The following is a 22,293-nucleotide window of genomic DNA, read 5'->3' as shown; positions in this document are numbered from 1 at the left end:
TGTGAATATCTGTCAAATGGCTATATTTGCAGGAGCTATATATTTTATTTGTACTCACAACAATCATTCAATTCTAATTTAGCAGGTCTAAGAAATAAGCCAGTGCTACAGTTAACTACAGCAGCAAGCATTTATTAAAATGAAATCTTTCATTTTAATTCATGAAATATTTTTATCCATAGGATTTATGGCTATTATACAATAGCAAAATAATGGCAAACTAAAAAAGAATTGTCTATTGAATTCAGCATATCTTTACAAATACTATAAGAATCCTCTTACAATACAGCAGTACAGTTCTCAGATTTATTCACATATTACTCTGCTCCCAATAAATACATTCTGCCCATAGGTATACATCTAAAATGTGGCTCAATTTGTCTTTTTTTGTTGTACATTTTAGGATCATTGACAACCACAATTTAGAGTGACAGAAACAAATATTTACAGCCAAACGTGCTCAGCAACATCAAGAAGAAAGTTGTTCATAAAACAGAATGGTTTACATACAGAACTGTAAAAAATAAATGTACATGTATACAATACATGAAATCAAAATATCCCTTTGTGCAATGGGTCTTGTGTACACACAGCTAGGCTTTGCTTGTATGGGGGACTGAGTGCAGTGGGTAGGGTTTTGCTAACATTTGACACAGAACAAGAGAGAAGGTTCGTCCTCCTCTGGCGGTGTTAAATTATAAGGCGGAAAAGCTTTAACGGCGGAACCACACCCAGCTGTTGATGAGCCAGAAAGCTACTGTAACTGAATACAGGATCATCTCACGCTTTGCTCGCTCCTTGTTCTCTTCTTCCAAGAGCTGGAGTCTCCGGTTCAACTTGATAATCTGTCAATAAAAAGGAAAAACGATCTTATCGAGATGCAACAGTTAATCAATTTAATAATATAAACTAGAAGCAGTGCTCTTACGAGCACAGGTCTCCGCCAGGTCGGGCGTCCTGGTGGCGCTAGAATAGGCCAATGTGAAAAGTGTGGCATGTCTTCAAACTCAATAGCTAAAAGCTCAGAAGGCGTCACAATGCCATGTGTTGTGAGCTTGTAGGCTATTTTCCATATTATTAGTTGATAATAAAAAATCTATTTTCCACATCAATTCAGTTCTCAAAGCTGAGGTAATATATTTGGGAATGACTAACCTGACGTCTCAGGGTTGCTGCATCAACCACAGCCATATCATCTGACCCTCCATCCATAGAGGCGTCTAATGTAGATAGCGCAAGCCTTGAATAGAGAGGGGGGAAACTGTTAGGACTCACAAATGGACATACAGTATAATGATATTAGAACTGATCTACTTTGCACACTGGTAATTGATTTACTTTGAATCCTTTACTACCAGCTAATTTCCCGATTGTGATTATAAACCCTTTTTGTTGTACCGTCTGATCTTAAATGAGAGCAAGGACAGAAACCAGAAACCAGGACAGAAACCAAGAAAGAAGGAAAATCGAGGAAAAGCTTGGAAGTTGGAGTGCCAGGTGGAGTTACCTGGATTCATGCAGGGGGTTGGAGACAGATGCCGACCCCCCTCGCAGCGATGGTTTGCTGAAGTGGTAGGGAAAACAGGGGAAGAAGAAAGGAAAGACAAGACAGAGACAGACAGTAATGGTAGTGCTGCATACATGTTGCCTCAGCTCAGATTCCCCTCCTTCACATTCATTGCTTACGTATAGACAGTGCCTTGTAACACATTGTATCACGATACTAGGGCAAATTAGGTTCTGGCTTTACAAAAACAAAACTGCACCCACAAAATAAAATACATATATCGTGGATGGTAAATTAAGATAATGTAGCTTAGTAGCGGCATTGGTCACAAAGTAAACTCAAAAACTGTGCTTGACAGCACTATTAGAATCAAAGCTGAGTGTGTGGAAGGTTGAGCAAAAAAGCCAACAACTTGATGGAGTACCACAGGACCAGCGACTTAAGGTGGCATTTCAATTTATGCAAGTACAAGGCAAGTATCACTAACTACACTAGTATTATCACTTTGTCAAGACAGTGTAAGATGAACTTTCACAACATACTGTATGTTTAGATTTCCTGTTAACTATTTTAGAGTAGAACAGACATTTGTTAAGGAGGCGTTGTCTTCAATGCATTTAGTCAAACACAGAGAAGCCATCGCTTAGAAAGGGGAAAGAGTGCAAATTAGACTACCTTTTCAATCTGTGTAATTAACATGCAATATTAATAGTGTTAGAAACATTCATGTCAATTGATTTTGTGTGATTTGCTAGTGATGACTTCAAAACGCTCCCAAACTTTCAACACACCAAATGCAGATGCACTTTAGAGGCCTATGTGAGTCAATGGGCATGATTCACTACGGCAGTCCATACGAAAACAAATTTGGGTGATTCCGCACCATTTCTTTATCTTTTAGACCTTTCTGCCACACAGAGCCGGCGTCTTGGGTGCCCCAAGACGTACATGTTTGAAACCGGCTCCCAAGGTGAATCAATCTGAAGACTGTGCCGTCACGTCTCTCTATGTACAGCCGAATATGCATAATTCCTGTACACTATGACGTTGCAGCACAACCTCTCCCTAACCCGCATGCGCAGAGCCCCCCTCCCCTCCCAACAACAACAACAACACACATGTTGTGTTTGTGCTACTGAGTGCAATAGAGCTTTTACAGCAAACTGTACTCCTCCCTCCCACACTACCTCTGTCAGCAACAAGTGGACATGATAAAAAGCACAAAAAAAAAAACCCATCACTCTCTTCTTCTCTTTTTTGTGCTTTGTGGCAGCTTTACAACACCACTCAGAGGCCTGGCATTTGTAAACACACATAAAACATTTTTAAAAAATATGTCAAACAATCTATTGCTTGGATGCATCTTATAGACATGAATCACATGATGCAAATTCAACCGATTTTAATTTCTTTTCAGTTGACACATTTAGAGGTGAATTATTAGTTCCATCTGCGTGTTTGCCATTTTTGCAAGTGTGGCCACAACTCCAATGTCGCACTATACATTTATAATATAAGCTTGTAGATCTGTCCATTTTGAAGAGTGATGACGTTTAAAATCTGGTTAGAGTTTACGTTTGGTTTGACTCGTGACTGTCAGGCAAAAATGAGTTTGTGAATCGCACGTGAGATTGGGCTTATCGAAAATACGCACCCCTTTAATCATTTTATTTAGGCACTGTTTACGAACAGCTTTGTGAATCAGGACCATTGAAGTAATAATTTGTTTTGTAATTCCAAGAAGAATTTTCACTAGGGGTGCCACAGAGCAGCGATTGAATCTAGAATTCACAGTTAAAATAGTGAGACTTCATGAGTTTCAAATGACAACTGATCCCATATAACTGTTTGACAAAAATGCCCCAAAACAATTTATATAGATAATATCACTTAAATAATCGTTAAGTAATCGTTATCGTATTGATCCCAATGTAAAAAAAAAAGGTGGCTGTAGGAACGGGTCGGTAGGTCAATATCTCGGAAGGGTGTGAACAAGAGTGGGAGTGCTCAGATTGCATCACGGCCCTAGCAGGAGGGGTGATTGACAGATCACCTGCTATGGTTCTCATCCAGGACCTCCAGGACCTGCTGGTAGGCCCGGCGTGTAGTGGAGTGGAGGTAAGACAGAACGCCGCTAGCGCTGTACAGGTTCTGTTCGTCCTCATCCGCGGTGAGAGGGGGGCAGGGGCGGACAGGGGCTGGGGGGGGTAGGGTCGCGCTGCTCAGTGGCCACCAATAGGAGCCGGCCAAGCAAGAGGGAAGAGATACAGATAGAAGACAGTAGAAAAGGGATGGAGGGAGGGAGGGAGGGGAGGGAGAGAATAAAGGAAGAGATACTGTCCTCAACTTTACTAACTGTACAGAGAGATAGCCACAGTGAAATAGTAAAACCCCCAGAAAAGAAAGAAAAGCTGTTAATGAGATGAAGGATCAAATAACTTTCTTGCTCCACTGGCCTACACCCAAGCACTCCGACAGGAGTGAGAAGATAAGCAAGCATGCGACTGATTCTTTTGATTAAAACTCTGAAGACCGTGGAATTCAACACAGTTGATGACTTAACTGTTCAAAGGCATTGACAATGTCATTTGACATGAAGTGCTTTTAATCAATAGTTTCAGCACAGCGTTAATAAGTTAATGACTTGCACACCAAGCGTGGAGCATCAACAAGCCTAGCAAGACCACAGCCTCAACAATAACACCAACCAAGTGATCCCAGTGCTGTTGTATAGCCACCATATTAAAGGCAAGTAACCAAATAGGGCTGTAACAGTTAAACTAATCAATGTAATTGATTATTTAAAAAAAAAATCACATTTGTTTGTGTTGATTCGTAAATATAATTATTTTATATAAAAACAACGTACTTCTATATTATTCAATTAATCAAAAAAATGAATTGAAAGAATAATCACGAAGAAAATAATCAACAGTTACAGTTGCAGCCCTATGAAAGCAAACTTTCAAAGAAAGGAAGGAAAGATAAAGCTGCAGGATGGCAGAAAAACATGCAAGATGATAGTGTGTAAACGAGATAAGGTGAGACTAGTGGTAGAGTTGTCAAGCTGATACTCACATGGAATCATTTCCAGACAGCTGTCCATTATGACGGATGGTTGTGTTCTCACTGGCCGAGCGTTCCCGTCGTAATCGCCCTTGGGGCCGCAGCTAGAAAGAGTAATAACATTTGAATAGGCTATGCTTCCCTCCTCGTTTCAGGGTTGATTTAACCTCATGAACCCTAGTGTCCCTATTCTGGGGATGTCACGTGAGCTCTCTCTGTGAAGAGATTTGGTGTAGTAAAAGGATGGGACCAACAGGTATAGACCCCTGTGGGACCCTTGTTAATGAAGTACCTGTATATAAGAAGTGGTTAAGTCAAGTAAAAATAATGTATAAAATGAATTTTAGCAAACATTTGTTTGACTTCATAATTTATTGACCTTTAATCGGAAGACAGGCTTTTTTGCCCAGTAAACTGAGCTTATGGCAGATTTTAAGGTGTTGCAGAACCCGCTATCCCTTACTGGAGACAACCAGATTTCAACAGCTTCTTACCTCTTCACTGGGTAGGGCTGGGGCTGCACTCCGCTCCTCCATGAAGTCCAAGGGCCTTTCATTGAGTGTGAGAACTCTGGGTGGGGTCTTCAGTGACGGGATCTCTTGTAAAGTGGACTGGATAAGGTCCAGGTCCCTGGGTCTTGAATACTGGGAGTCATCACTGTCTTTTGATTGCAAAAAATATTAAGATCACAATTCATGAATGGGATCAATGTCTTTATGTTTCAACCCACTTCAAATGGGGAAGTTCCTTTCTTGAAACTCAAAACATACAGAATTGCTTAATTGATAGCACAGGCTAGCTTAATCTTACTTTTTATAAATAACATTACAGGTATACTTCATGTTCTAGATTTCTTTAATTACATCATTTTCAAATCAGATAGGTTCAACCTACATGTCATGAATATAACCAATTATAACCCTTTGTAAAAAAGCCAAAAACACACACACACAACACAGGTTACCGGGGACCTATTCAATTTCCAATTTGAATGACCAGTGGTCATTCAAATTGGAAATTGAATAGGTCAGGTCATTGACCACAGATGGGTCCCGAGACTCACTCAGTCAATACATTGAAAACAGTTCAATATCACTGTTGTTTCTGTAATATACTGTACTTTGCCTGCCAATTTCATTTTCAACTTAAACTTAAATATCATTACAATTTTACAGGTATGTAAACAAGTGAAGAGAGTGCCTTGCTACACAAGTAAGGCTACCCTGCGCAGCCCTAGCTGGCTCGCTCTGTTCAGCGTGTTCTGCACTTGCTTCGCCAGTCTGACATTAACACTCACAGAAAATATATCAGAAGTCCATCAATGGCTCTGAGAAACCAAACGATAACAAGGTGAGTCACGAATGATGTACAAGAGCTTAGTATTCAACAACACTGTTGTAATTTTAAGGGTGTCGTAGTTGCAAGTGCAACACTAACAGGGGTGTCGGACCAAATTCTGGGCCCTGGGTACAAGGATTCACTGCGGTCCCCCATGAATGTTTTTCATAGGGGGAGGGGGTTTAACCCATTTAGACTGGGAACGCATTATTACACATTAATTTTTACTTTAACTATTGAAAAATAGCACCGAGTGCCGCACTGCAAGCTTGTAGATCTGCTATTTTTTTTTTTATCGTGAACATGTGTGCAAGTCTTTGACTCCTTCAAAGGTTTTTTGAAAAACCCATGTTTCTATGTCAGTGGTGCTCAATCTTTTCATGTGAAGGACCCCCAACATGATATGTATTTGGCCACCGACCCCCATCTCAAAATATGTACTTATTTAGTTCTAAATTTGAGTTACAAATGTTCGCTTAATAATTACATATATTCAAAGATTTGCACACATTTTCACAACTTTTCAAAAAATAGCAGATCTACAAGCTCGCAGCGCGGCATTCGTGCTGTGAGCTTGTATATCTGCTATTTTTCAGTAGTTAAAGTATTAAATTATTTCAGGCCTAAATTGTTGCAACACAAAGAGTAAAGAGAGCTACCTGCTAACATAATCCTCTCTGGAACTTGCATCATGGCACTGTGAAGGACCTCGTGCATCTCAGCTTCAGGACCCTCTGCGCCGTACGAACCTACTTTGAGCATCTCCGGGATTCGCATCCGTTGGCTGATGCCCTCTGTGTACTCCAGCTCATAGTGGATACGGTTCATCTCCGCCATCTCTGAGGTGGGGGAGGGGAATGCTGCAGCATTCATTTGGCTGTAAATGACCACCACAACACAATATCTTTAGCATGGCAGTCACACTTAGGGCCCCCACAGAAGTCATGCTTAGTTAGTAGTCTAGTGCATGGGTCTTCAACGTTTTCAGGCCAAGGACCCCTTAGGTGAGAAATAGATGAAGCAGGGCCAGGGACCCCCCACAACCTGTTCAGCTTGAGTCTGACATTGTGCCCTGTTTGAGCGATTTCTGGAGGGGAGGGGGGGGGGGACTTTGACGGCACGGATTGGTTATTTGTTAAACCCACCCCCACCCCCTGCGCTAATTGGAGGAGCCGTCATTTCGTCTCCAGAAATCACTTATTATGAACACAATTCCAGAACAGAGAAACAGTCCACTCTGAGAGTGGGTGGGTCTATGGGCTGGAACCAGGCTAGGGATAAACGTGTTAAAAAATGTCCGGGGCTCAAAGTTTGATGGACGCCAGGGTCCCATTGGCCATGGCCAAGCTTCGCAGGATGCGCTGTGATTGTCTACCCCACATAAATAGCCACGCTCACTTCACACTAGGTGTGATTTTTAACCAATGAGTAGTATTAACAAGACCTTATGAATAAATAATAACTACATTCATTGGAACCATTGGAACACAAGTTATTATTTTCCTGAAAAGTAACAGTTATGGACAATAGAAAGTTTCCACCACCAGACATGCAGTATATCTCCCATTTCAGTCCTGTTCACTCTGCGTGTTAATGTTTGTGACACACGTTCAACCTACAGCTACTTTAGAAAGAGATTATCATTTTAATCTCTTAAAAGGGACCTCAGAAATGTTGTAGAGCAGCATGTGATGATGAAGCCAGAGTTATAAATGGACAAAGCTCGTGATGCTGTCATATGATTATAATAACAAGCCTAAGTGTCTCTTGGATGCATAAAACGTGTGTATGAAAAAGAAAAAAGAAAATGAATCTACAAAACGAAAGTTGATTCGTACATAGCTCGACAGAGACACTTAAAGACATGTGCTCAAATTATCTGGTTTGCAGCCAGAATTATCATTAGTGCAACACTAATACAGAAGTACACACTGAAAAAACAAACATTGAATGACTGCAGGAATTATAGACCAGGGGTGGTTACTGGGCATTGGGCAACCTTTTGGTTAATAATGAGCTCTTTTCCAAGGCTGGCATGATCACCCAGTGCCACCACTGCACCAGTCTGCCATGTGCATATGCATAGTAGGCTATTCCTTATGTATGTTATTATAGGCTGCCAATTAGAATACATAACAACTAACAAGCATAGAATAAGGGAATACAATGCAATAATACACCCTAAACAAAGGGATAGTTACTAATTTAATAAGAATAATAAAGTTAAAAGATAAATGCTGACTATCTGGTTAGTAAAGTTGTATGCACCAGCACTACCTAACAACAATAGTTATTGTATCAACCATTAATGGTTAATAAACGGTTGAGCAACTCAAATGATCACCTTAATGACTCAATCTGACAACAAGGTAGATCAGAAAGAGGTGATTTCCCACCCTTGATTTATTGACGATCTATGTGTGATGTGTGCTGTGCGGAACAAAGGTCTTGAGCCACAATCGACGTGCAAGAGAATAGATGGTTGACAGTTTAGCTTAGCCAACACATTAGCGCCATTTCTAGCCACCAACTGCTATGTAAGCTGTAACTTACCCGTTGGTTACGTGCTAGTATCCTCTTCAAATAGGATGTATGTACATCAAGTTAATACAATTAGCGTGAATATGTTATAAAGAATGTAAAGAGTGCAAGTACATCATAGAAGCATCATCCTCTAATGTTGATGTCTGACACTGAAGAAGCGCCTCCCATACAGTTAAAACAGGAAGAGTCGAAGGAAAGAGGAAGTTGCGTAGCTGAAGCCTGGCGCCTGGATACAAAATATGGAATTGATTGATTGATTGTTTGATAATATTTTATCAACCGTTTGCAAAAAAGTACAGTTATACAATAATGATAAAAGAATAACACTCCGAGAGCTTGTTTCAATTTTGGTCCTCATAGGCTCCTACTCCTCCTATCCTATAGACCTATAGCCTATTATCCCCGTTTTCAATATAAATATTTTGAAAAAAGCAGACCTATACAAGCTCACCTTTTAGATCTGCTAATTTCAATTGATTGATTGATTGAAGACTTTATTAGAAGTTTGCATAGGAAAAGGTACAGTTTCATGACGGTACAGTTCACTGGTACAAGGTCTACTAAAAGGAGATCCATGAAAAGACTAAGCTTATTTCCACTGGAAACCATTGAAGTATCTCATATAACATTGAATGACAGACAAATAGAACATAGTACTATGCAGTAGATATGTAAAGAAAAACAAAATAGAAGACAGTAAGTCAAAACAAACAGTATATACAAAGAAGGGGCAGGGGAGGGTAGGGTTCAAATGGTCTGAAATGGTTACTGTATGTTTTGTCATAATAATCACACTCTACAAACAAATAATTGTAGTGTAGTAAAAGTATAATATTTGGATCCGAGATGTAGGCTACTAAAGTAAAAGTAAACTAAACTAGGACATTGGAAATACTCAAGTTAGAGTCAAGGACACTAAAAGTACAAAAGTGTGCTGGCTGAGACTGATGTCTCATGTCCGCCAGAGGGTGGTGCTGTTTTGAACATCACTGGGAGGCTGCCTTGTTTTAGGACAGGTGTTTAATATTTGCAATCAAACTTTCTGCTCAATGTGTTCTAGATTAATAGTGCAGCACAAGAGTTATGGTTTCCCCTCATTGGATCACTGCAATTACGTGGGTATCACTCCGCAGCGGAGGGATCATATTGATTGATTGATTGATTGAAGACTTTATTAGAAGTTTGCATAGGAAAAGGTACAGTTTCATGACGGTACAGTTCACTGGTACAAGGTCTGCTAAAAGGAGATCCATGAAAAGACTAAGCTTATTTCCACAGGAAAATTTAAGTATCTCATATAACATTGGATGACAGACGAATAGAACACAGTACTATGCAGTAGATATGTAAAGAAAAGAAAAATGAGAGAACAAAAAAAAAAGAGTCTAAACAGTAAGTAAGTAAGTATGCTGAGTTAAACAAAATAATAAAATATTTGTAATTCCATGTACTGTAGAACGCAGTGTATGAAGTTGAGTATTACGCCAATCACATCACATTCTATAGGTGTTGAAGAACTGACAAGATCAGAAAAAAGCTTCCTTTGTATCATTTTGATTGTAGTTTTGATTCATCTCAAACCCTGGTGTTCCTATGTTTAAAAGTAATTTCTATCATCTATCCTTTAGCTCTTACTTCTGTAACATTTATTTTTGCATTTTTAAATTTCTCTTTATTCTATAGGATCATTGATAGGCCATTAGATCAGTCTGATCCTTGGAATCCAGTACACATGGTTACTTAATGTTGGTGATCTAGAGATTAACATGCTGTTGCACTCAAGGCTGCTAAATGTAAATGTCCAAGGTCATGAGCTTATTTATGTGTTAACATGTGTCTGTGAGTAGGCTATTTCACGTCAAACTATTAATTTGGTGATACCTCATACATACAGGTTGATGATTTTATTTGCTGTGAACTTATTTGAATAAATATGTTTTTAGCCAGTATGGTAGTGCCAGGCCCACCGGGCAGCTGGCAGCAACTCATCAAGACCCATGCTGATCTCTTGGTGCCAGTGTTCACCAGCATATTCAACCTCTCCCTCACCCAGTCCGTGGTCCTTATTCAAGAAGTCCCCCATTGTCCCTGTCCCCAAGAAAGCTTCCTCAACCAGCCTGAAAAACTGATGGCTTTGACCTCAGTGGCCAAGTGCTTTGAGAGCCTTACACAAAACACATCTGCTCTTCTCTCCCCAGCACCTTGCACCCACTGTTGTTTGACCACCATTACAACAGCTCTACTGATGAATCAACTCCAAGGTTCTGCATGCCACTTTCTCCCATCCCATACAGGGAGGGGGCCTATGTCAGGCTGTTATTCATTGACTACAGCTCAGCCTTTAACAGTCCCCACCACCAGGCTGACCTGGGATTGAACCCAGTGGTGTGTGCTTGGATCCTGGACTTCTTGTCAGGGTGGGCTGTCACACTCCTCTCCTACCATCCTCATCCTCAATACCATCAAGTTCACACTGGTGGCATGGTGGGCTCGACCATCCTTACAGGGATGCTAGCTCCCTCCTCCCTGAAGGACACATTATTATAGCAGGTGAACAACTGCACTCAATCTGATAATGCACCTTGTGGATTTGCTAACACTGTTAACTTGCACTAATGTAGGCCTATACAGTATGTAGGCCTATCATAATGTGTTACTGTCTGTATTCGATTTTTGCTGAAGAGGATTTAGGCCTGCCTACTCATTAGCCTACAATACCTTCCTTATCTGTACTATATTGTAACAATATTTGTAACTTTAATTTGTTATGATTTTATTGTATTATTATTATTTGCATTTTTTGTTACACAGCCCTAGTTTTTATTTTATGTTATTTTATTACTCTCAAGTGTGTGTGTGTGTGTGTGTGTGTGTGTGTGTGTGTGTGTGTGTGTGTGTGTGTGTGTGTGTGTGTGTGTGCGCGCGCGCGCGTGTGTGTGTGTGTGTGTGTGTGTGTGTGTGCGTGTGTGTGTTTGAGTGAGTGACGGACACTGCGTTCACACTGCGTCCACTCCACTCAAAAACGTTCAACCCACTCAGAGACACGAAACGAGACAAGTGGAGCAGACTAGTCAGTAGTTAGTCGCTGTGCAGAGCTGCAGACTGCAGAGTAGAGTATTACAGCAGTGAGTGGCTGATTGATTGACTGCTGGATCATTGTGGAATAACTATAAGCGCTTTTCTGCCGGGTCTCAAGGCATGCGCTTCATTCAATGTCAGGATCCTGACATCCTCGAGGATGTGCATCATTTGACGGACAAAGGCTGCTGCGCTGCGCCAACTCAACAACTTATTCTCTCGCTCTTTCAACAAGATTAATAATGTTCATGGACATTATCATTTGGTGTGTGATATCGTTAAACACCGCACGCATCGCATCGTCTTTGGAGTTGCAGGTTGGCATGTAAGTGTTTTGCAATTTTGTTCTGCTCATCGGGCATTCCTAGCTAACTACTTGATGAATAGTCAGTCACAGATGAGATATTTACATTTTAAATTTGTTTTAACACAGTAAACGCTTGATCGTGTGATAATATCTGCATATAGTAAATAGAGGTTAATTATTAAAATGCGAATCTGTGTTTGAACCATCTGTTTTGCAATTGCATGATGCTAATATTAGGCTATTCTTTCACTCTTTTGAATATTGTTTTGTATTCACTATTTGCCCAGTAGGAGGAGCACTTTCCTGGCCCCTATGATGTTGTCCATGCAGTATTGTGCTGTTGATGCATATTGCAGATTCTTTGTAATAGGCATGCTAACCTTATGACATGTTTCAGAGACTAAACGGTGTGCTGGACATGTACACTTGAGTATTGTTCATTACCAGGGAGGGTTAGTACTTCCTCTAATTAACCCATGGCAACTCAATATTGAATCCAGATGGCCTGCTGCAAATACACCTCTGGATGCTTTTGAGTACCTGACCCAAAAACACTGTGATTTCAAGTGATGTGGGCTTACTGCACATCTGTGTACAATAACATAGAGAGATGTATACACTCAGTATACATCATTCCCCACACAAAGCCACACACCGGACACATGCAAACATAACCGTTTCCTGTGGTGTTTAATTTGTTGTTTATTGGGTGTTCAGACCATGGCATTTTTCAAGCACACTTGATCACGCTACAGCAGGGGCGTCACAAGGGGTAGGAAAGTGGGACTGAGTTACTGGGGTCCAAGGTGGAGGGGCCCTAATAACTTTATCTATTGAAAAATAGCAGATATACAAGCTCACAGCGCGGCACCGAGTGCCGCGCTGTGAGCTTGTAGATCTGCTATTTTTGAAAAGTTGTGAAAATGTGTGAAAATCTTTGAATATATGTATTTTTTAAGCGAACATTTCTAACTCAAATTTTGCTTCTGGGGGTCCCTGGAACTAAATATTTTGAGATCGGGGTCCGTGGCCAAATATCATCTTGGGGGTCCTTGACATAGGTTTCTTGCACACATTTTCACGATTTTTCAAAAAATAGCTCACAGCTCACAGCGCGGCACTCGGTGCCGCGCTGTGAGCTTGTATATCTGCTATTTTTCAATAGTTAACATTCATGGGGGGCCCGCAGTGAATCCTTGTACCCAGGGCCCAGAATTTGGTGTGACGCCCCTGCGCTACAGTATACAACTTAAGAAGAAGCGTAGTATAGTAAATATAGTGGTTTTCAAAGTGGGGTCCCGTGACCCTCAGCCAGGGTTCCTTGAGAGTGTGCCAAATACAGGTCTTAAGATGAGGGTCTTTGGAATTTAAAAAGTTTGAGAACCACTGCTATAGCATAAGCTGGCTGCTACTGAGTTGCACAAATGCATGTGGTGAATTTATTTTTCATGCAATGTGGTGAGTGTGCAAAACATGTTTGAGGGCATTATGTATATGTATAGTAAGTTCATACGGTTACACATCCCAGTTCACACCAACGCAGCAGTGTGCAACCAGCTTAAAGGGCCTACACCATGCTTTTAAAACTATATTTTTTGTATAAATATATGCTCAAAATTGAGTCTTAGACAGGTTTTAACCCTCAACAAACACTCTGACCATTCTTTTTGTTTGTTCTAGCTCTACTATAATGAGGCTCTCCAGCTGCAATACCAAAACGGCCTCTGTTTGCTCAGGGGCGCATCTAGTGGGGTTTTTCCACCCCTCCCCCCTCCCCTCCTCTTCACTCCTCCCCGGACCCCACGTTGACAACAAATAATAGTATAGTAATAAAAATAGTAATAAAAGTTTTTTGAGAAAAAACATTTTTTTGAAAAAAAAAAGTTTTTTGAGAAAAAACATTTTTTTGAAAAAAAACATTTTTTTGAAAAAAAAAAGTTTTTGAAAAAAAAAGTTTTTTGAAAAAAACATTTTTTGAAAAAAAAAAATTTGGAAAATTTTTTTTTTGAAAAAAAAATGTTTTGAAATTTTTTTTTTTAAAAAAAATCTTTTTTGAAAAATGTTTTGAAATTTTTTTGACTCTGAAAAAAAAAACAGGAATCCGTGTGACGTCACACGGATCAACTCTCAGAACAGCACTGTTCTGAGAACCCGTGGAAAGCTTTTCATCTCTGTCTTCCCAAAACCAGAGAAAGACACAACGGTCAGAAATAGGACTTTAGAAGGTGCCAGTGGGACCCCAAAAAAAGGTTTTAAAATAGAAAAAGTGAAAATTCATGGTGTAGGTCCTTTAAAGGAGTAGTTCACCCCCTCTGGCTTCAGAGAGTCCCATTCCACAGATACATGCCTCATCTATTTGAATGATTACATCAAACGTGAAATTCACGATGGCAAATATTGCGGCATGGTCATGCTGGACCTCCAGAAGGCATTTGACACCGTCGATCATTCTATTCTGATTGAAAAACTCAAAGCTATTGGTCTTGATTGCGACCGTCAGGGAGCAGTTTACTATGAAAACCTCCACCGGCCGTCCGTCGGTCGGTCGGTCGGTCGGTCGGTCGGTCGGTCGGTCGGTCACACGTCACACGTCACACCTTTGCCCTGCTCATATCTCCGCATCAGTATATAGGGCTTGTTTGTTTATTGTATGACATCACGCCACATCATCAGCTGTGGACTCTGTGATGTCATCGTATCGCATCAGTATATAGGGCTTGTTTGTTTATTGTATGACATCACGCCACATCATCAGCTGTGGACTCTGTGATGTCATCGTATCTCCATATATGGCCATCTCCGTATATGGAGATATAAGTCGTCCATGCCCAAGTATGGGCTGGTGAGGTCAGACTTTGTGTGATGCGTAGGTTATCTCCATATATGGAGATTCAACATTCCAGGCAATGCTCTCTTCCCTGGTGAGAATTGCCCCTTTATATAGGGCTTGTTTGTGTATTGTATGACATCACGCCACATCATCAGCTGTGGACTCTGTGATGTCATCGTATCTCCATATATGGCCATCTCTGTATATGGAGATATAAGTCGTCCATGCCCAAGTATGGGCTGGTGAGGTCAGACTTTGTGTGATGCGTAGGTTATCTCCATATATGGAGATTCAACATTCCAGGTGTAACTATGGCTACCCGTATGACGTGAGAGGTGGAGGTTGTGATATTTGTGGAGATAAGCGACCAACGGTCGCTTATCTCCCGATTAGGGAGTCTTACTGGTAGCACAGCAGTGAGATGGATGCACTCTTACTTGGTGGGGAGGGAACAGATGGTGGAAGTCAACGGAACCCTGTCCCCCCCCCTCCCAGTAAACTGTGGAGTACCTCAAGGGAGTATACTAGGACCACTGTTGTTCTTAATATACGTAAACGACATGTCATCTGCTTGTGACTGCAATCTGTTTCTGTTCGCGGATGACTCGGCTCTCCTAGTCTCAGGCAGAGACATATTGCAGGTTGAAAAGGCCCTTAACTGTGAACTTAACAAGATCTGCACCTGGCTCAATGACAACAGACTCTCAATTCACCTAGGCAAAACTGAATGTATCCTCTTTGGATCTAGTCAGAAACTTAGCCTAGTTGAGAACTTCACAATTAAAGTAGGTGACACTGTGATAGAAAGAAAAAAACACATCTGCTACCTGGGTTGCATCCTGGAGGCTAACCTATCCAGTGAAAAAATGACCACCAAGGTAATCAATAAAGTCAATCAACGAATTCGCTTCTTGCAAAGAGTTGCCCCGCTGATCAATATTAAATCCCGAAAGACACTAGGAGGTGCTCTTATTGGGCCCCTCATTGATTACGGAGTCCTTGTCTGGTATCGCGACGCCCCAGCTGCCTTAAAGCTAAAGCTCCAAACAGCCCAAAACAAACTAATTAGGGTTGTGCTTGGTCTCCCTCCTCTGACCCACCTTACTGAGCATCACCACGAAAGCGTGGGGTGGCTCAAAGTAGCTGACAGAGTACAGCATCTTGCAATGGGCCTGGTGTACAAGATACACTACACCTCCAAGATTCCCATGTACCTGACAAACTACTTCTTAAAGGTCAAGGATGTTCACGACCATAACACCAGAGGCAGCTCCACTAATCATCATCAGCGTAGATTTAACACTAAACAAGGCGCTAACTCGTTCTCCTGCTATACCATCAACATGTGGAACGCCCTTCCACAAGCCCTAAAGGAGAGCAAATCCCTAGCCTCCTTCAAAATTGGTATGAAAAGTCACCTTCAGACAGCAGCTACCCGTGACTTGTAAATAGACTAAGCCCCCATGCTCCCCCCCCCCTTTTCTTTGTATTCTGCCTTTTGTATTTGATGTTATGCTTTTGAAACTGATATTATCCTAGATAAAGTACTATGTTCTATCCGTCTGTCTTTCAATGTTATATGAGATACTTAAAGTGTGGTTCCTGTGGAAATAAGCCTCGGCTTTCTAGGATCTCCTTTTAGTTGACCTTGTACCAGTGATTTGTACTGTCATGAAACTGTACTTTTTTCTATTGCAAACTTCTAATAAATTCTTCAATCAATCAATCAATCAATCAATCAATCAATGACTTTTTTCTATTGATTAGTCACGCCATGGAGACTAGAGTTCAATAATATTTTTTGGTTTTTGTCACATTCCTAAGACAAAAATTTGATTCGAGTAAATTTACCCCCATTGATTCCGGATGGGGACCCGTTTCGAAACGGGTCCCCATCCGGAACGAATGGGGGTACATTTATTGTTATCACATTTTGGTCTTAGGAATGTGACAAAAACAAAGACATATTATTGAACTCTAGTCTCCATGGCGTGACTAATCAATAGAAAAAAAGTAATTTTGGGGGTGAACTACTCCTTTAAGCTGGTTGCACACTGCTGCGTTGGTGTGAGCCAAGAGTAGACGATTCTGGGTGGCTGTAGTGCTCTTACAAATTCTATTAAAAAATTATTAAAAGCACTTTAGTGTCTGTCACAGCCTGTTTTTAAACATTTCACCATCCCCCTTCCTCTGTGTGTGCCTCTCTCCTTCCATTTATTTTCATATCTGTCTGTCTGTCTTCATGCATATCTATCCCTGGCTTTCTCTCTCTGTCTTGTGTGCAGGCCAAATGTGTGTGCCGACCAGGAGATGTCCATGCTGGGGGCACGTCAGCCTTGTGTCCAGGCATTCACCCGTATGGTCAAGGTATGGAGGCAGGGTTGCACTGACCACCGCTGGTGTGTGGGCTACGAGAGGAGGTGAGGACCACTACTCCATTCACAATGGACTAGACTAGATCTTATAATGTTTTCATGATTAGGCCAATTCAATGAAAATACACATGTTCAGGGGAATATTATTTAAATGTATAATTATTCTAGATTTAGGCACACCCACAGCTGGAAGATGTCCAGCACAAACATTGTCTTGGGCTTTTACTTCGCATTCACACAATTATGTACAACGTGGTGGGAAATCTGGGAATGTAATTTAGTGTGACAAAATAAAGGGTCATCTGTTTGCTTAGTTTAATTTTCATCATGCCACAAAACATTTTCATCCATCCGGCCATATTATTCATGCCACAAAGTTTTCACCCAGATTTCTGAAAACCTTTAGTGGCATGAAGCATTAAACTAAGCAAAAAAACAGTATCTTTTATAATTATTTGTATATACAATGTAGAAAGACGCACCAGACAGTCAGCAGTATTTACATACAAACTGAATTCCTACTTTTCTGCAACACTGTAATGTTTTCTTCTTCAGGACAGGTTACTATACCACCTATAGGCAGGTGTATAACATGGATTTGCACACAGTCTATAAGTGCTGTCCTGGGTGGACGCAGAAGGGGGATGAAAGGGGCTGTTTGCACAGTAAGTAGTGATGCTTCATTTACAGTTTGTATCTATCTATTCAATTAATCCATCAATAGATGGCCCATGGATCCATTCATCCATCCATCTATCTATCATCCATCTATCCATCCATTGGATAGATAGATCAATGGAATAGATAGATGCAGGGTTCAATTTGTAAAAAAAAAACCACACACTTTCTTAAACACTTGAGTCATATATACTAATGTGTATGTCAAATAGCCCATCTACAAGCTCACACTCACATCCCCCCAAGTGAATTGAACGCTGCATCGGTCCATCCATTGGAGAGATGGATGGACGGATGGATGGATGAACTGACGGACGGACGGACGGACGGACGGATGGATGGATCATGGAATAGATAGATGGGTGAACTGATGGCCAAGCACATATCTGTTATGTTCTATATGCTGAATGTGGCGCCTTGTGCTGTGCAGGGGTGTGTGGTGCCAATACCTGCTTCAATGGAGGCAGGTGTGCAGAGAGTGGAGACCAGATATGTCAGTGTCCACAAGGCTTCCAAGGGACACGCTGCCAATATGGTGAGTTATTATCACCATATCTCTCTCTGTTAGGGATGGGACAAAAAATCCATTATCCTGGGGCGGAACATTTGCCAAAAAATAGCAGATCTACAAGCTCACAACGTGTCGCAATTCAACACGTTGTGAGCTTGTAGATCGGCAATTCTTTGGCAAAGACCAATTATAGAAGGTTTAAATGATACTGGATATGCAGCTCGGCAAATGAAAGGTGAATTGATCCCAGTGCATGACGGAGGACGATATCACGATAAATTAAATCTCCACTATACAAGTGTTTTTTATCGCGATAAACGATAATTTTATCGTCCCATCCCTACTCTCTATACTGCTATCTGAAATAATAAAGCATAAAAATGCCAACATAAATCTATCACCCACACTCATGCAAAGCAGATATTCCATTTTTTGCAACCAGTTATGGGTTAAGCTAATTGAGTGTTGCACCGCTGCTCTGAGCCCAAACTTCCCACGTCTTCAGGAGAGAGTAGTGTGTTGTTAAAGTTCCAGGGGAACGAGATCAGACCTCATGCTTTCAGTTTGTAAAAAGATAAATGAGGCTATCCAGAGTCTGTGATTGGCTCAGGTTGCTCTGTGGGGAACTCTGGGTTTATTAAAGGTAGCAGAAGTGCATTCTAGGAAGAGCGGTTTCCTTTGAAGACTGGAGCCAGGGGGGCTGTGGCTAACTCAACCCTGACTTCGTTCTCAGAAACCTGGATGTTAATGAGGGCACGTGCTGTGCCGCTGAAGGAGTCGCCATGACACTGTAACAGAGCTTGTAACGTGTTATAAACTCGAGAGGCAATATATATGGCAGGTGAAATTGACAGTAGCAAGAATCGGAAAAGAGGAAAATAAATTATGTCGTGAATGAATGCCTCTTACATTTGAATCAGTAATTAAACAACATCACTGATTGCCCAATGGGGCTGTTAAGTATGACATCATTTTGTAGGCAGAGGAGAATTTCTGCCCCCAGTTTCCGTGAATCTTTTTACTATTTTTACTATTTACACATTTTTCTTCTCTTTGTTATTGAAAGGAAAGTGTTAGAATGATACTTTAGTCATTATTTTTTAGTCGTTGTTTTTGAGCGGTGGTCACAACGCTCCTATACGTGGCCGTGTGTGTGGGTCTCCGTCCGTCCGTCCGTGTCTGTATGTAGCCTAAACTTCGGCGCGTAACTAGTGCCGCACCATTTACGCCACTCGCGCAATATATACATCAAAATGTGCGGCTCGGCCGGGAATGGTGTGCTATTACCTTTCGTTCCGATCCGCCTTACCATGCCGACGTAATCGGTAAAAAACTACGCTTAATTGTCTTGTTAAAAGTATTTTTCTCTCGTAAACCATAGGAGCTACAGTTTCAAACCTCGGAGAGGAGATTCATAATGATTTTAAGAATGAATCCAAAAATAATTACATCACTCGGCCTCATGGTGGCGCTATAATGGCCCACTTTGCGTTTTGCCCCGTAACTCTTGAACCGCAGATTGGAAAATTAAAATTCTTTTTTCCCTGGATTCCTTGGGTCAAGACGCATCTCCCCATATAGGCCACGCCCATTTGCGCCAGGATAGATTTTCCGCCATCTTGAATTTTCTCCAAAACACACTTTTTGCTCCTTTTCCTACATATTTTCTTCAAATGTCACAAAAATTGGTACACATGATCTATGAGGTGGGTAAACCACCGCTCAGTTCACACGGGTGTGATTTTTTAAATAGCGAGGGACAGAAAATGCTCTGGGGGCAGATTCTCCTCTGCCTACAAAATGATGTCACGGCTTAAAAGCCCCATAGAGCACTTTAGAATTAGATCCCATTTAAAAGGAGACAAACACGACTATCTCTCTCTCTAGCATGCATATATGCTGCACGCACGCACGCACGCACGCACGCACGCACGCACGCACGCACGCACGCACGCACGCACGCACACACACACACACACACACACACACACACACACACACACACACACACACACACACACACACACTCAAACCTGAAACCGGACCTGCCACCTTTGGTGCAGCTAAACAATCTTGACCCAGGGTGTGAGCTGGTACAATGCAGAGCTGTTCCTCTTCAGTCAGATCAGTGTTTTCTGTTCTGACTTTTATTTGACCCCCTGTGATCTAGGTCAACACACCAACACACACAGGATGACATTTAGTTTCCCATTCAAGGCAAGGTTGCACCCCCTGCGCATACGCACTCACTCATGCACGCACGCACGCACGCACGCACGCACGCACACACGCACACACACACACACACACACACACACACACACACACACACACACACACACACACGCACACACAGAACAAGGATAACCGTATTTGAAAATTATTTCCATATTTCCATTATCCTCTGAGGAACAGCCTCAAAATGTGAAGCATCACATTCCTCCACTCATGCATTTCATACACACCCGCTTGTATTACTAAACTTGTATTACCACGACAGCATTGAAAATTGCTGAACAATAGCCAAATAATCGGTGAGCTTGTAGATCAGCAATTGTTTATGACCATAAAACAAAACAATTTCTTGTGAAGACCAAGAAAAAAGTCATCATATGTCAATTTGACTTCTGCTATATTTTGGGGAGTTTTGGCCCTCACGTGTATAGTAATACAAGCACACACAAACATGCAATCCCAGGGGTCTTCCCTCCTTTGCGCTAACATCCCCAAAAAAGAAGGCCCTGCCTGCTGGCTCTTCACACAGCTCTTCCGCTGGCTGAGAGATTTCACAGGGACACGTCACAGTTTGTTTGTGAGAGCTTTTCGTGCTCGTTTGTTTTCACAGAGTGTCTTTGGTTTTCACACAGCGGGGTGGACAGCCCGTTCTCTTCCTCTTGGCTTTCCAACTCTCTATCTCTACCTCTCGTCGCGACCAAAAACCCCATACACCTCAGTCTCCACCATCAACTCTCTGCCTCTCGTTTCTCTCCTGTCCTTAACCGCCATATACTTAGTAAACTGTACACAAGTTGCCACTTGCCTCTGTACTTAACGCTTTCTTAACCACTTGAAGCAGATCTGCAATCTCGCAATACCTCACACTGGCAGGTTGTGAGCTTGTAGATCTGTTATTTTTTGTATTTAAGTCCAGAAGCAGCAATAAAACAAGCTGAGGTGTGGATGGATTTAGGCTCCCCAGCATCTTGCAGCCATAGTTATTGTATGGCCGTAGTGTAAGCCAGGTTTCCCCCCACCTGTACCTCTGCTCAGCATGTAATTTCATTTTGGGGTCCAGTGTTACATTTATTTTTAGACCATGTTGGCTACACTTGTATAGCCAAAAAAGTTGTTGGGAATCTTAATGGAAAATCCTTTTTACAGTCCGTTAGGGATGCTATGATATATTGAAGCCAATATTTTAGATTGTTTTTAGAGGGCTAATGGACAGACCAGCAGCATTTCAAGTCCTACAGTACATTTCTCAAATAGATGTCCTAAGGGGAAACTTAAGGATTTCGTTTTTTACAGTATGGTATGAGGTTCTGGCTATACGTTTAAGGATTGTGTAACGATAAACTATCCATATGCTCTGCATATGGATAGTTTATTATGTGAGAGCAGAATAATCTCTCACTCCCTGCATTTTAACGGTGCACAGTTAAATCATCAGCATTAATCTATCAATTTATAACTCAGAGAGTGTATAAATGCAACAAATATTACATTTGTACACTCTCTGAGTTAAACTACTGCACAGTCAAATCCTCTGCGTTCATTTGAGTTCCTGAGAACAGTCAATGAGCTTTGCTCATTGACTGTTAAAGCTATTAAGGACAAAGTGACAAAAAGGACCAGGAAATTGTGTGTATGTCCATGCGTGTGTGTGTGTGTGTGTGTGTGTGTGTGTGTGTGTGTGTGTGTGTGTGTGTGTGTGTGTGTGAGTGTGTGTGTGTGTGTGTGTGTGTGTTCAGTGTTGTTGGTGGGAATAGAGACAGTAGTCTCTTGAAGTTAACCCTCATTGGAGGTTTCTTTTTTCAGTATTTGTTATAGAGTATACAG

General features: G+C 41.4%; 2 protein-coding genes across 3 annotated transcripts in view; one reads left to right on the top strand and one right to left on the bottom strand.

Moving 5' to 3' along the window:
* Positions 1-292: 292 nt before the first annotated feature.
* On the bottom strand, positions 293-8,596 carry mffa (mitochondrial fission factor a). Of its 2 annotated transcripts, XM_080730909.1 has the most exons (8): positions 8,465-8,596; positions 6,571-6,788; positions 5,068-5,234; positions 4,586-4,677; positions 3,561-3,725; positions 1,508-1,564; positions 1,156-1,240; positions 293-845 (listed from the first exon to the last, which is right to left on the bottom strand). In XM_080730909.1, the coding sequence occupies exons 2-8, from the start codon at positions 6,782-6,784 to the stop codon at positions 714-716; spliced, it is 912 nt and encodes a 303-aa protein (XP_080587035.1). In that variant the 5' UTR covers positions 6,785-6,788; positions 8,465-8,596; the 3' UTR covers positions 293-713. The 2 variants fall into 2 exon arrangements, with proteins under 2 accessions (XP_080587035.1, XP_080587036.1); XM_080730910.1 differs by lacking the exon at positions 3,561-3,725.
* A 3,179-nt stretch (positions 8,597-11,775) lies between these two features.
* The window catches only part of egfem1 (EGF-like and EMI domain containing 1), a gene marked incomplete at its 5' end in the record, with an annotated part of 122,523 nt that continues 112,005 nt past the window's right edge, over positions 11,776-22,293 (top strand). The window contains 4 exons of the mRNA XM_080731783.1: positions 11,776-11,858; positions 16,956-17,090; positions 17,601-17,710; positions 18,154-18,258. Coding sequence (XP_080587909.1) covers positions 11,776-11,858; positions 16,956-17,090; positions 17,601-17,710; positions 18,154-18,258 — 433 coding nt within the window. The remainder of the gene's footprint in view (positions 11,859-16,955; positions 17,091-17,600; positions 17,711-18,153; positions 18,259-22,293) is intronic.

The sequence above is a fragment of the Nannobrachium achirus genome (assembly GCF_963921795.1).
Source record: "Nannobrachium achirus genome assembly, chromosome: 8".
Lineage (NCBI taxonomy): Eukaryota > Metazoa > Chordata > Actinopteri > Myctophiformes > Myctophidae > Nannobrachium > Nannobrachium achirus.
This window is presented reverse-complemented; position numbering and strand designations above follow the sequence as displayed.

Coding starts and splice junctions, on each gene's coding strand:
- mffa (XM_080730909.1), bottom strand. CDS start 6,784: ATGAATGCTGCAGCATTCCCCTCCCCCACCTCAGAGATGGCGGAGATG. Junction 5,235..6,570: donor AGAGAGGATTATGTTAGCAG/GTAGCTCTCTTT, acceptor TGCAATCAAAAG/ACAGTGATGACTCCCAGTAT. Junction 1,565..3,560: donor CTGGATGAGAACCATAGCAG/GTGATCTGTCAA, acceptor CTACCACTTCAG/CAAACCATCGCTGCGAGGGG.